General features: G+C 40.0%; 1 protein-coding gene and 1 long non-coding RNA gene across 2 annotated transcripts in view; one reads left to right on the forward strand and one right to left on the reverse strand.

Moving 5' to 3' along the window:
• LOC134789402 (uncharacterized) overlaps positions 1 to 14,157 on the forward strand; it is a 368,254-nt gene that overhangs the window by 216,015 nt on the left and 138,082 nt on the right. The gene's annotated exons all lie outside the window — the stretch shown is intronic.
• LOC134789382 (synembryn-A) lies at positions 1,781 to 11,283 on the reverse strand. Its single transcript, XM_063760013.1, has 8 exons — positions 10,979 to 11,283; positions 10,769 to 10,908; positions 10,102 to 10,558; positions 9,367 to 9,572; positions 8,775 to 8,913; positions 8,124 to 8,364; positions 5,966 to 6,186; positions 1,781 to 2,019 (listed from the first exon to the last, which is right to left on the reverse strand). Exons 1-8 carry the CDS (start codon positions 11,060 to 11,062, stop codon positions 1,867 to 1,869), a joined length of 1,641 nt encoding a protein of 546 aa, XP_063616083.1. The 5' UTR covers positions 11,063 to 11,283; the 3' UTR covers positions 1,781 to 1,866.

Here is a 14,157-nt window from a genome sequence, read left to right on the forward strand (position 1 = left end):
GCGTGTAGATCTTTCCATACCTAATAATACCTACTCCTGATGTCACGCGACCAATTTATGAAAGGAAAAGAAACTAATATTTTTGACCTTACCATTAATGATGACGCAATGAGGTTGCAACAAAGATCTGACAACTAAAACGACATGGAATGACAGCGAAGTTCTGTCAGGGGTGCGAAAGTTGTCCCTTCGGGCAAACTCAGCTCCGTTCGGCTGAGCATTGCTCCAAGCAATTATTAGGGTTGACACAACTTGACGTCCCTTTGCGTGCACGACCACAAATAAGATAATGGCTTGAATTTTGACAACCCTAAATATCCGAAAGGGATAGTCCCATATATTAGAAAGGGACAGCATGATTCGACCCTGAACCGCTGTCAAACCGTAGTTTATATAAAGGAAACTTCCTAAAACCGTAGTTTTGTAGGATGTTTCCTTTCTGTAAGGTAGTTCTTATTATTTAGTCTGTGGTTCTGTGCCGGACATCTATAGAAAGATTTGAAAAGTACGGTGTGATACTGTACCAATTCACAATTTAGATTTAATCTAAAATAGTCTGTTATTCTATGCACCTACATAAGAGAATGTAAACAGTCAAAACCACTTGATTTGGTCATTCAATCGTATTAAGATTATCTATGTATCTGTGTGTAGTTATGTTTGGTTACATTATCTTAAATTCCTTAAAATAACAGACTATTATACTACTCAATACTTTGGATTGTACAAAAATAGTGCATGATAAGATAACTATTATATAGGTACTTACGTGCAAGAAACTTTGCCACTTGCAAATAATGTATTCAAAATTTGGTTCCTTAAAAGTCTTAATTAACAAGACCAATAATTAGATCAACCGAATAACGACGTTCCATTCCAATATTCTAATTTGCAAAGGTACGAGACAAGAAAATAGGGATCAACCGTAATATTGGCACGACTTTTAATTATAATAACGTTAAAAACATTTATTACATTATTATTTTTCTAGAATCATAAATGCACATTATAATCATTATGCTTCTCAATTATAGTAATCTTACTTTTCCTAATTATATTATTTAATGATACTGAAGCCATTTCTCACTAAACATCGGTACTGGCCGAGGATAATATGGTCAGGTTAATCTTCGTGCCCTATACAACAAAGGAAGTGGTATTGGAGCGGAATGAATGCTCTATTTTTACCAGGCCGATTACTATCGTGCGAAGAATAGTGTTTTTGACCAGCCAAAATGTTGGCGGTCAAGTAGTGCCCATGGAATAGTAGCAGTGTCTAATCAACCGGATACCTATCTGTTGTTCTTTTCGTGATCATATTAAGCAAATAACCATATTAACCTCAGGAACCTTAAAGTCGTCGTAAAGACACTTTTTATTCTTATTACCTACTATCATATCATATATAATTATATCAAATTTTTACCATGGGTGATGGGATAACCATCATGAAACATGGCGTTTTGAACAGGTGTAGGTCGTAGGCCGTGAAATATTAAGCGTAAAGAACCAATCAGCAACCAGCCAATCAATGTCAAGAAGATACAAACTAATTTAAGCTGTACCTATATAATGGATGTTGTTAGCGTGCTAATGAAGACAAACTTGCAGGCAAACATCCAACCGGTCGGAATACCGAAACGCGGCTCCAGCACTAGAGGCCGAGAAGGTCTCAAAGCATATCTTGACCACGGCAGCTAATACTTGCTGGCTGATACAATTTAAAATGGTTAAATGGTCAGGGATGGACGTCCGCGTGCAACCAACAGAACCATCAAAGGATCCTGGTCACGGCACCAAAATGTAACAGATACCCTTACTTAATTTCGTAACTTACATAAGGGTGGTAGAATTCGCTCGGTCGGTTTAGGACTGCGGACGGTTAGGCGGGTCGCGCAGTTCCAGCACGTGTTGGACTGGCTCGGGGCGCCCGTCGGCGCCAACTCGCGCCGGCACCACTACGCCCTCTGACACCATCTTGTCGAATAAGTTCACCAACTTCATCGCCTCGTACTCTTTCTGGAAGAACAGATCAGGTTATAGGTGCTGTAAGGTGGGTGAAGGAGTAGCTTCAGAGGTAGATTCGAAATGCAAGGGCAGAGCTTTGAGAATGCGTTTTATTTCTTAGAATGTGGCGAGCGTGGCCTGGGACCCGAAGTCTTCGAGCTAACTGACACAATATGATTACAAATCCATTATATTGACTTTCCGTCACAGATTTAAATATTGAATATATTCCGAAATAACAACCTCTACAGTACAAGTACTAGGTTTTAGTCACAACAGGAGATTTAGAAAAGTATTAAGGACAAAAATGTTATGTAGGCTTAAGTGCTTAGATAAAACCATCTGCTCACGCCTCACTCACGTGATTAAATCTACTTATTCCTATGTGAGAATGACGAGACATTCCAATCCGCCCGGTTCTTTTCATAGAAATGATTCACTCTAATACAAATAAGAGTGAATCGTTGGAGACAATCACAGCTTACGTGATCGAAGCAAAACAGATGGGAATACATGTTTAGGTATATTTAATACGCAGTGTAAAAGTAAGCATCCTTAACTGTTTACTATTTATTGACTGTCGACACTAATAATTATAAAAGGCTTATCGAAGCCCTGTACATGCTTATGTAAGTATAAGGAAAATAAAATGTCTCAAGTTTAGTATCATTATCTGGGAGACTGAGCTTTGCTCGGAAAACATAAAAACTAAAAATGCGCGTTTTCCCAGAGATAAGACCTAGTTAGATCTATTTTTCGCCCCCGAAAACCCTCCAAATTGCATGGAAATCGTTAGAGCCGTTTCCGAGATCGCCAATATATATAAATAAATAACGATATATACAGGGTGTCCCATAAGTGACACGTCACAGTGAAACTGGAGGAAGACCAGGCCAAGAGGACCCAAACCAACTTAACATGACCCCAGTAAAAGTGGCACGGTTTTCGAGTTATTGCCAAATTAAGGTTTTTCATGAATTTTGACCGTTTTTAACTTTGTTAGTGCCAGTGTGCACTCGGAAAGGTCTCGAAGTTAGTTTTTTTCATGTGTAAGGCATCATGAATAGTTAATTAAAATAACAGAATAGGTATTTTATCGATAACCAATGTAAAATGCAAAAAAGTACTGGTTTAATCTTGAATTAAATTCGCAGCGAAACATTAATTTCGACTTTGACCACCTGTCGTGAAAAAAATTACTAGAAAAGTAATGAGCAAATAACGTCAAAATATTGAGCATGTTATGCAGATTCAAAAATGCTATACCACGTGTACCTTCCTGCAATAAAATAGGAATTATTATCATCTTTAGAAAGCCTCATAAAAAATAAGTTAAAACTAGGAAATCTGCAATCCGTTGCTACTTAGTAAAAATAACGATTTATGTTAAGATATCTAATTTTCTGGTTACAGAAAAAAAAACGCCTATTCAGTATTTGCCGAATGCCTAAAAGAAAGATATGGAAAATGGTTATCTCCCTTTTTAAGGAAATCATTGAGTTGATAAAGGTTCAAAGAAAAAAATACAGGTTCAAATTTGAAAGGGTAGGTTGAAATAATTTTACAATATGTGCTCGAATCGCTTTTCTCCGGCTCGTATACACGATGCACGCTTGGCACCGTCTTGCAAAACTTCAAGTTAATTTTCTTAAATTAATTTCGTATATGTTTCGTGCTGCCTCGAACATGCCGCCGTTGGGACCTTATTGGCTTGGAGTAAAATTTATCTTTTAAGTGTCCCCAATAAAAAAATCTAATGGGTTTAGGTCCGGGGAACGTACCATGCCACTGGTTCCAGTCGGCCGATGCTTCTTCTTGGAGCTGGAACCACAGCAAGATGGCTGCTCAGAACACTACGCTCGCGATGTCCGCGACCATCTCACACAGAAATTCCCAGATGGATCAGCCGATTGGGACCAGTGGCATGGCCGCTGAGTTCCCCGGACCTAAACCCATTAGATTTTTTTCATTGGGGATGCGTAAAATGCTTAAAGATAAAGTTTACTCCAAGCCAATAAGGTCCCAAGAGGAACTACGGAGGCGTATGTTGGAGGCAGCACGAAACATATCCGAAATTAATTTGAGAAAATTAACTTGAAGTTTATAAACGGTGCCAAGCGTGCATACGAGCCGAGGAAAAACAATTCGAGCATGTATTGTAAAATAAAATTACTTTAATAAATTGGTTAAACTTCAACCTGCAGTATTTCATTTTCTTTAAACCTTTATCAACTCAATGATATCCTTAAAAAGGGAGATAACCATTTTCCATCTCTTTCTTTTAGGCATTCGGCAAATACTGAATAGGCGTTTTTTTATTTCTGTATCCAGAGTTACATAAATCTTAACATAAATCGTTATTTTTACTAAGTAGCAACGGATTGCCGATTTCCTAGTTTTAACTTATGTTTTATGAGGCTTTCGAAAGATGATAATAATTCCTATTTTATTGCAGGAAGGTACATGTGTTATACCATTTTTGAATCTGCATAACATGCTCAATATTTTGACGTTATTTGCTCATTACTTTTCTAGTAATTTTTTTTCACGACAGGTGGTCAGTCGAAATTAATGTTTCGCTGTGAATTAAATTCAAGATTAAACCAGTACTTTTTTGCATTTTACATTGTTTATCGATAAAATACCTATTCTGTTATCTTAATTAACTATTCATGATGCCGTACACATGAAAAAAACTAACTTCAAGACCTTTCCATGTGCACACTGGCACTAACAATGTTAAAAACGGTGAAAATTCATGAAAAACCTTAATTTGGCAATAACTCGAAAACCGTGCCACTTTTACTGGGGTCATGTTAAGTTGGTTTGGGTCCTCTTGGCCTGGTCTACCTCCAGTGTCACTGTGACGTGTCACTTATGGGACACCCTGTATACAAGAATTGCTCGTTTAAAGGTATAAGATAAGATAATCAACAATACCAGTATTTTTCTCTGTTTCAACGAACACGTGTTGTGTTACCGATGAGGCCCTGTTTCAGGCTGCGGTTAGCCCGACCGCACCTAGCAAGGTTATGTTACGCTCGTATCGTTACAACCTCAATGAGGGTTTCGAATTTTACATATACACATTAATAATGCGTTTTTCTCAAAAATGGACGGCAAAGTCGACTTTGCCGTTTAAAAAATTGGTCGCGAAGCGCAGAGTTTATGGTCAATCGAAAATTAAAAAGTTAAAAACATTGCAGTCTCGATTTTGGGACTGCAATGTTTGCTACAAATTCCATTATTTGTCGTGTTCCAAACTTTTTAAAAGTTAAAATGGCCATATCAAATGAAGGCACAGGCCCATTAAACAGCCAAACAGATGATTAGTACTTACATACTGGGTCAAGCAAATCTTGTCAGTAGAAATAGGCGCGAAATTCAAATTTTCTATGAGACGTAATCCCTTCGCGCCTACATTTTTCAAATTTGCCGCCTTTTTCTACTGACAAGATCTGCTTGACCATCTATAATTATAATGTTGGTACCGGGACTATTTAGCTGTCTCAAATAGGTTGGCGTATTTTCGGCAGAAAAATACACTTTTATTTTTTAATTAAAAAAATAAAAGGCGGCAAAGCTAATTATTTCAATTGATTCTACTTTTTTCTGTGAAAATATATACGTGAGAACGTTGCTTCTGTGAAATATTTCTATTATATTTATATTTCTTGCACCATTTTTGAGAAAAGCACTATATATGACTCGGCTGGAAGGCTACTTGCTGGCTTCGGATTCATTTAAACGGACTCCCAAGGTCGTCCGTTTAATTCGAATCCTCAGCCTGCAAGTAGCTACTTCCGAGCCTCGACAATAATGTACTATTATTGTCACAAATTTCAATGATATGTCACTCAATCAGTTCGCGACTAGCCGGAGTAGTAATTGTGTATGCAAAAAATAAACTACAAAATTACGTTAGGACTACAAAATGTAACGTTTGTGGTTACAATACCTGTTCATCGGTCATGCCCTCAAAAGGGTTGGGTCGGGGCGGACGCGTGCAGCCGACCACGGGGTCGATGGCGGGCGCGGCGGCGCGGTACTCCTCCGTGTCGGAGTCGTCGCTGCTGGACGAGTAGCGGCCCGCTGCGGCGCCGCGCGCGCCCAGCAGGCCCTTCTGCGCGAGGTGCCCCGCGGCGTTGCCGAAACCCGTGTACTTCACCATACGACCCACTGTACGGAAAAAGAAACATTGCAAATTAAATTATAAATTTTTCTTGCTATTTCGGAAACGCAGCAATAGATGGTCTTAATAAAATTAGAAAATTGCCCGTTTTAAATTAAGTTTAGTCAGTTAAAGTTAAATACAAACATGTGCTTAGGCCTATGGCAATAAAGCATGGCAGTCCCACCATTTCTCGTGACGTCAGGACCAGCACACATAGCGCAGTGGAGGCGGCACAGATCCGCGCAACCACCTAAGCAAACCCGTTTTGCACAGAATGAAGACAAACTCGGACGATACGTTTGGTATAGAACCCAAAAGAGTAGTAATCTGCAGAATAGTTGCTGAAGTTTATGTTTGTGGCCAGCTGGCCATGACTAAGATAGCTCGCGCCGTGATTGCAGCACAAACCCGCGCATCCACGGGTGTCGTAAGCAGCCGGCACAGCTGGTTGCGCAGCTTACTGGCCCGCTCGGGCGGGACCTGTAGTGTAAATCCGCGCAGCCACCTCAGCAAACCTTACCTTTCTCTTTGCACATAATGAAGATAAACTCTGCAACCAAGTCCCGGATAGCGCCCACGGGTGTCGTCAGCAGCCGACACAGCTGGTTGCGCAGCTTACTGGCCCGCTCGGGCGGGACCCTTAGTGTAAATCCGCGCAGCCACCTCAGCAAACCTTACCTTTCTCTTTGCACATAATGAAGATAAACTCTGCAACCAAGTCCCGGATAGCGCCCACGGGTGTCGTCAGCAGCCGACACAGCTGGTTGCGCAGCTTACTGGTCCGCTCGGGCGGGACCCTTAGTGTAAATCCGCGCAGCCACCTCAGCAAACCTTACCTTTCTCTTTGCACATAATGAAGATAAACTCTGCAACCAAGTCCCGGATAGCGCCCATGGGTGTCGTCAGCAGCCGACACAGCTGGTTGCGCAGCTTACTGGCCCGCTCGGGCGGGACCCGTAGTGTAAATCCGCGCAGCCACCTCAGCAAACCTTACCTTTCTCTTTGCACATAATGAAGATAAACTCTGCAACCAAGTCCCGGATAGCGCCCACGGGTGTCGTCAGCAGCCGACACAGCTGGTTGCGCAGCTTACTGGCCCGCTCGGGCGGGACCCGTAGTGTAAATCCGCGCAGCCACCTCAGCAAACCTTACCTTTCTCTTTGCACATAATGAAGATAAACTCTGCAACCAAGTCCCGGATAGCGCCCACGGGTGTCGTCAGCAGCCGACACAGCTGGTTGCGCAGCTTACTGGCCCGCTCGGGCGGGACCCGTAGTGTAAATCCGCGCAGCCACCTCAGCAAACCTTACCTTTCTCTTTGCACATAATGAAGATAAACTCTGCAACCAAGTCCCGGATAGCGCGCACGGGTGTCGTCAGCAGCCGACACAGCTGGTTGCGCAGCTTACTGGCCCGCTCGGGCGGGACCCGTAGTGTAAATCCGCGCAGCCACCTCAGCAAACCTTACCTTTCTCTTTGCACATAATGAAGATAAACTCTGCAACCAAGTCCCGGATAGCGCCCACGGGTGTCGTCAGCAGCCGACACAGCTGGTTGCGCAGCTTACTGGCCCGCTCGGGCGGGACCCGTAGTGTAAATCCGCGCAGCCACCTCAGCAAACCTTACCTTTCTCTTTGCACATAATGAAGATAAACTCTGCAACCAAGTCCCGGATAGCGCCCACGGGTGTCGTCAGCAGCCGACACAGCTGGTTGCGCAGCTTACTGGCCCGCTCGGGCGGGACCCGTAGTGTAAATCCGCGCAGCCACCTCAGCAAACCTTACCTTTCTCTTTGCACATAATGAAGATAAACTCTGCAACCAAGTCCCGGATAGCGCCCACGGGTGTCGTCAGCAGCCGACACAGCTGGTTGCGCAGCTTACTGGCCCGCTCGGGCGGGACCCGTAGTGTAAATCCGCGCAGCCACCTCAGCAAACCTTACCTTTCTCTTTGCACATAATGAAGATAAACTCTGCAACCAAGTCCCGGATAGCGCCCACGGGTGTCGTCAGCAGCCGACACAGCTGGTTGCGCAGCTCGCTGCCCCGCTCGGGCGGGCGGGACACGTCGCGCAGCGGCGGCAGCACGCGCGCCCGGAGCCACTTGCGCGCCGCGCGCGTTCGCACCGCCTTGTTCATCACGGTTAGTATCGGGGATAAGTTTTCGCATTGGTTCTTTGTGTTCTGAAATGAAAAAGAACTACAGCCTTATTCTTAAAAATATCTAGACGCGATGTAGCTCCCCAATGGTTTGAAAAATCAAGATTCATAAACATAAATGTACCTACAACGCGAAAGCGTCTAAGATGAACTGAACGCTCTGATAATTGGTGGAACATGGATCCTTTATGAATTACTGTAGCATTAAAGATGACAACTATTTTTACAGCTGATTGATTTAGATTTATTTATTCCCAACATTGACAAAGTGGCCTAGGTAAATTTCAACCATAACGGTCTTTGAGATAGAGCCCACTGACAGCCAGACGAAGGACTGCGTAAACTTAGTAATAATGTTCCGCCTGTCACCATTCGGGTGCGGAAGACTGAAGGTTAAAATAGGAATCTGATGGATTAAAATAACTAGAATTTACCGTGGTATTTGACAACCTGTACTGCAAGAGCTGCACAAGAGACTGCAAGGCGTCCATATTCTTGCCCTCGAATGTACACTCTGCAGTCTCCCCAGAGTTCAGCACTGGGGTTAGATATGCGTAATATGGTGGTGGCACGCTGCAAACATTTTAAATTTTAACTTTGATTGATCTTCACCATCTTAGTTTAGTTTAGTTTAGTTTATTTATTTCATAATGATAAATTACAGTATAAATTATTCTTACGCTAATCTATATGAATTTACATTATGATCGTCAATCATTTAGCATGCAAACGTAATTATACAATGTCAACTTAGATAAATAATAAAGATTAATGACCCGTTAGCAAATATAACTGAATTTATTTTGCTTTCAATTTCAATGACAACTTATTAGGTCTTTTAAACTTATTAAGAATTATTCATAACATGAACATGACATAACTTTTATTACCATGACCCAGGTGGCAGTATTGATGAAGGCTCTTGTTTTTCAAAACTAAGGAAAGGTAAATTCGAATAACTATTATAGGTAAACATGACCAAGTGATTAGGTTATACATAATTAAATAACATAATTTTTAATTTACCTGGTCAACAAATTAGCGACATTACTTCTCAACTCCATCAATTTCTCCTCGTTAGTAGTCTTAGTGTACAGCAGGGAGGTTAGCACAGGCATCAACTTTAGGTACATCGCCTCATCTGCCTCAGTTTCACTGTCCTCACCGCCAGGCCGAATGATGAGGTTGAACATGGACTTTAGGATCTCACAGGCTATGGCTTGCTGATTATCCTGATTCAAAAATAGTTTTATGTTAGTAGTCAATGGCCATCTCTAGTTTTAATCTGACAGTGACAAAAATCCAAAGTTATAAATTCAATTCCCACACAAAAAACCTAGGTGGGTCCACATTTGTGACAATTTACCGAACATTACCCCGTGACCGTATCAGAAACACGTGTCAGTACCATTAAAGGTGGGTCCACACTTGTGACAATTTACCGAACATTATCCCGTGACCGTATCAGAAACACGTGTCAGTACCATTTATGTGGACGTCTTTTTGTAAGTTTGCAACAAAGAGAGTTGTCATGACTAAAGTATCTTCCTACCAAACATCATTATTAGAAAAAGAGTTTTTTTTTTTTCAATGATTGTAATTAATAATGAATCAACAACTATGTCTTAATTTCAAACTCGGGTAAATTCATTCAACCCTCTCAGCAAATACCTACCCTATTACCTTTTCTTAATACCTACCAAAATCGCATAATCTGACAGATGGATTTACCCGAGTTAGACGTTAAGCGACTCAACTTACAGTAAAGAAAATGTGTTGATCCTGATCCATAGCACCCTCAGTACTTGATGAGGCTTCTCTGAGCAACTCATTAAGACAGCAGACCAAATAGTCCGACCCATGCAGCTCATCTCTTATCTTAGTCTTTATATCCGACCTTAGTGCAGTCAAGATAAACAGCAACTTAATGTCAAACAGCATGATTTCATCTTTGAAGGGAATGTCTTTGTAAATCCTGAGCCTAGCCACCAGACTCTGGGCGATGCTGGTATGGGCGCAAAGCGCCCGCGCCACTTCACTGTTGTAAGCAATGTTGCACAGACACTTCAAAGCCTCAATGGCGGTGTCCTTCTGTGGCAACTCCAAAGGGGCCATGTTTTCTTCATTAATACCGATGAAATTGTACAATCCCCCATGCTCTATTAATGTTGTTATCCATTTTTCGCAAATCAAATTTTCGAGTTCTGATTTGTCTCGGCTGCAAAAATATGAAAATAGATTTTAATGTGCATATTAAACAAGAAACAAGAACTATACAGTAAGACTGTTAGTAATTTGTGTGGCAGGACAGCAAAAATAGATACTTACTTATAAAATCTTAACTTAAAAGATCTTAATTAAATATTAATATAAATGAAATTTCCTCATAATCGTTAGCTTACTAAATAGGTAATAAAGTAGTTCAAACCTCAGCACTCTAATGGCAGCTAAGCAAAGAGTATGAATTGGCGCTGAAGTCTTATTTTGAAGATGCTGGAACAGCGCAGCCCACAAAATCACTCGTTTGTTATTATCAGCTAAATTTGGAAATAAAAATGTATTCTCGTTCTGAAAAGTAAATCTCATAGTTTAGTAACTGAAGAACTAAGTCATTTATTAAGGAATACAAAATATTTACTTTTTTGATGAAATCCTGTAAGACTTGTGCCACCTCTTGCAGCTTGTCACCGCTGCTAATTAGTTCGATCTCATCATCTTCCATGATACTGTTTGTTTATATCACTGCGACAAAAACAGTCTCTTCAATCAGAATAACCGTGTCCGTATACCAGTCACCGTAAAGCACTTGTGCGAAGCTAATTATTCTTTTTCGTTATTTTATGATAATTATGATACACATAAGAAATTTCCTACATACAATTACACGCACAAATTAAATACAAGGCCCTGTCATCAATATAGCTAGATCTGAGCTAGATGGCCTAGATTTTCTAGCTTAGCCAGGCTATCTAATAGTGGAGGTGGTGGGGGATGGCGATTTTTGACAACTGTCACGCTGTCAGTGTCAACAATAGGGATGTGGCATGAATCTAGTATTAAAACTGGATCTGGCATGAGGGTGGGGAGAAGTGACCGAACAGGATAGTCTTATGTATCTTTCAGTAGGAGTAGCAGCGAAAGAGCTATTATTGTTTGTCCTTGACACAGTCTCACATTTTATTTGTTCCCCACCGTTATTTTAGTATGGATCTTTGGTATGGATTATGGTGGGCAACAAATGAATTTGACCAATCACAGTGTCGCATTTGCGTATGTTTTGTCCCTCATGGAGGCACGCGTATACCACTTCTATACGATCCTACCTTCTATGGGATGTGGTAAAAGATGTTTGGATCAACATATAGTTGGTCAAGCAGATCTTGTAAGTAGAAAAAGGCGGCAAATTTGAAAATGTAGGCGCGAAGGGATATTGTCTCATAGAAAATTTGAATTTCGCGCCTTTTTCTACTGACAAGATTTGCTTGACCATCTATATATTATTATACTCTTTGGTTTGGATATGGTTTGGATGAGATTGGATTTGAGGCAAAGAGTGAGGCAAACTCGGAGTAATTAACAATGGAGCCGCCATTAACAGGCGTTCCCCTCTGTCGAAAATAGGCGGCCAATGGTCAACTACATGTCAACCATATATATGGACTGACGTTTATCTGACATGACGTACCTATACATTTATTGTGCCCCTCCCCCGCAAAAAACGGCAGACTATTTTGTACCGAAAATTTTAGACATGGCGTCACCGTTGGTTATATCCTCTAAGGAGGCAAATGATGTAAAAAAAAATATTAAAGAATAGAAAAAATAATTCGATTTCATACGCTAATATAATTACATCTTACTTCATTTTACAGCGCATTGGCGCCCCTTAGCTGTAATGCTGTAAAATTTTATTTCAATAAATATCAAACGAACGTACAACAAACATGAGGTACAGTACTACCAAAAAGAATAGATAGTATAGAGGGGTCCTGTCATAGTAAATTTTGTAGTCACAGTAAATTTACTGCCATCTATCGACACGCGACTAAAACACAAAATGAAAACGTATAAAACTATCGAAAAAAATTATATATATGGATAAATGATTTTATTATTTTTATATCATTTTGACCCATGTTCATTCACTGATACCTATGTGTTAAAATTGTTAAATATGAAACGGTGTCGTCAACGCCATCTAGCCGACCATAGGCTAAAGGTGTGTGCGCCATCTATCCGAGAATGACTTTTTCTTGATTTCCGAGGCACGTTTTTTTCTTAGACTTTATTCATTCTATACGGAGTTACATATGTCTTTGGTACTACTAAGGCCTCATATACACTAGCGCTTTATCAACACGCGTTAAAAAAGCGTTTGAATGACACAATATGTATTGATATGTATATAGATCAAGGCCTATTGACTTCCTTGAAACGATGTGACCCTTCAAAATTGTACATGTGTTGTCCGTTCCCAGACGAGATTGCCAGTAATTAACATCAAAATATTTTACTACAGCAACATTGCTAGAACTGGCTTTGTCTATAGATACGATTTCTAGGAACAAATTTATTTTATCAAATATATTTTGATTTGTATTTTATGAAGTAGTCATATGTAAATTATTATTTATTTTTTGATATATGAATATTATTATCTATTATATTTCAGTTTGTCTTTGTCTATGTTCATAAAATCTACGAAGGGTAGACGTGCCTCTACCCTCCTTAATTAAAATAAAAAAAAATCTTTGTCAATTGGCCTCTTTGATAGGCCTTGATTTGGGTCTGGCCGGTAAGAACATAGACAAGATAAAAGTCTGTAATGTCAATGCTGTCATTTAAGTCATTTAATGCAAAAATATAAATTTTCATATAAAACGATTTATTCACTTGAAATATATTTATTTACCTATTAATTTTAAAAATAAAAACTATTCATATGTACGAGTAACATATCTAAATGCGTCTTCGCACAGACTTAGTTAAATTTAAACCGTTGTCTCTCTTCCTTCCTTGCTGTATGTATCCGGCAATGGCGACTTCATCAACAATTCTTATCCGGATTATGGAAAGCCCTAATGTGTGTGTGGAAACCGTTGTAGTAAATCAGAAACAGCGATAATTTCAAGGTAAGATATATATTAATCTTTAAATAAAAATGAGCGTGCTAATTACCAAATTCAAATATAATAATTTAATCTTACTATCCCCGTAAGTCCCGCGGACGCTATATCGCGTCCGAAATTATAATCAAAATTCAACATAGATGTAAAACCCCACATTGTTTAAGCTGGTAACCCTAGGAATTAGCGACGTTAGTAATTAGGAAGATAGATTATATTGTTTAATTTTTTGACTATTTTGTTTTAGAAAGTGAATCAGCAGATGGCTTAAGCGTGAGATAATGATATAATCCTGGGCCGTCATATGATTTCTTGGAAAAAGCTCAGAAGGGCACGTATCTGCCGCATATCCAAACTAGTTTCCCGGTGACCAAGAACGCTGCGCGGAGATGTGAAGCAGAAAATGTCCGATAACCGGATAGATGTAATAACAACTTGTAACCATTTGCCATATCAGTGTATGTATTCATATGTATTATGAAAATATTTATATCTTAATAATATTTCACGAATTTCTGAATATAGTACCTAATCATTATCTTTTAACGTATTTTTTTACTTATTTGTGAAATGCTAATTTAAGAGCCCAACAACGTGCACACTAGCGCCACTGCTAAATAATCGTGATTATTTAAATTTAACGACATGTATTTAAAAAAGGGGCCGCTACGGACTGTATTGTGTATTTAGA

Source organism: Cydia splendana, chromosome 3 (assembly GCF_910591565.1).
Source record: "Cydia splendana chromosome 3, ilCydSple1.2, whole genome shotgun sequence".
Classification (NCBI taxonomy): Eukaryota; Metazoa; Arthropoda; class Insecta; order Lepidoptera; family Tortricidae; genus Cydia; species Cydia splendana.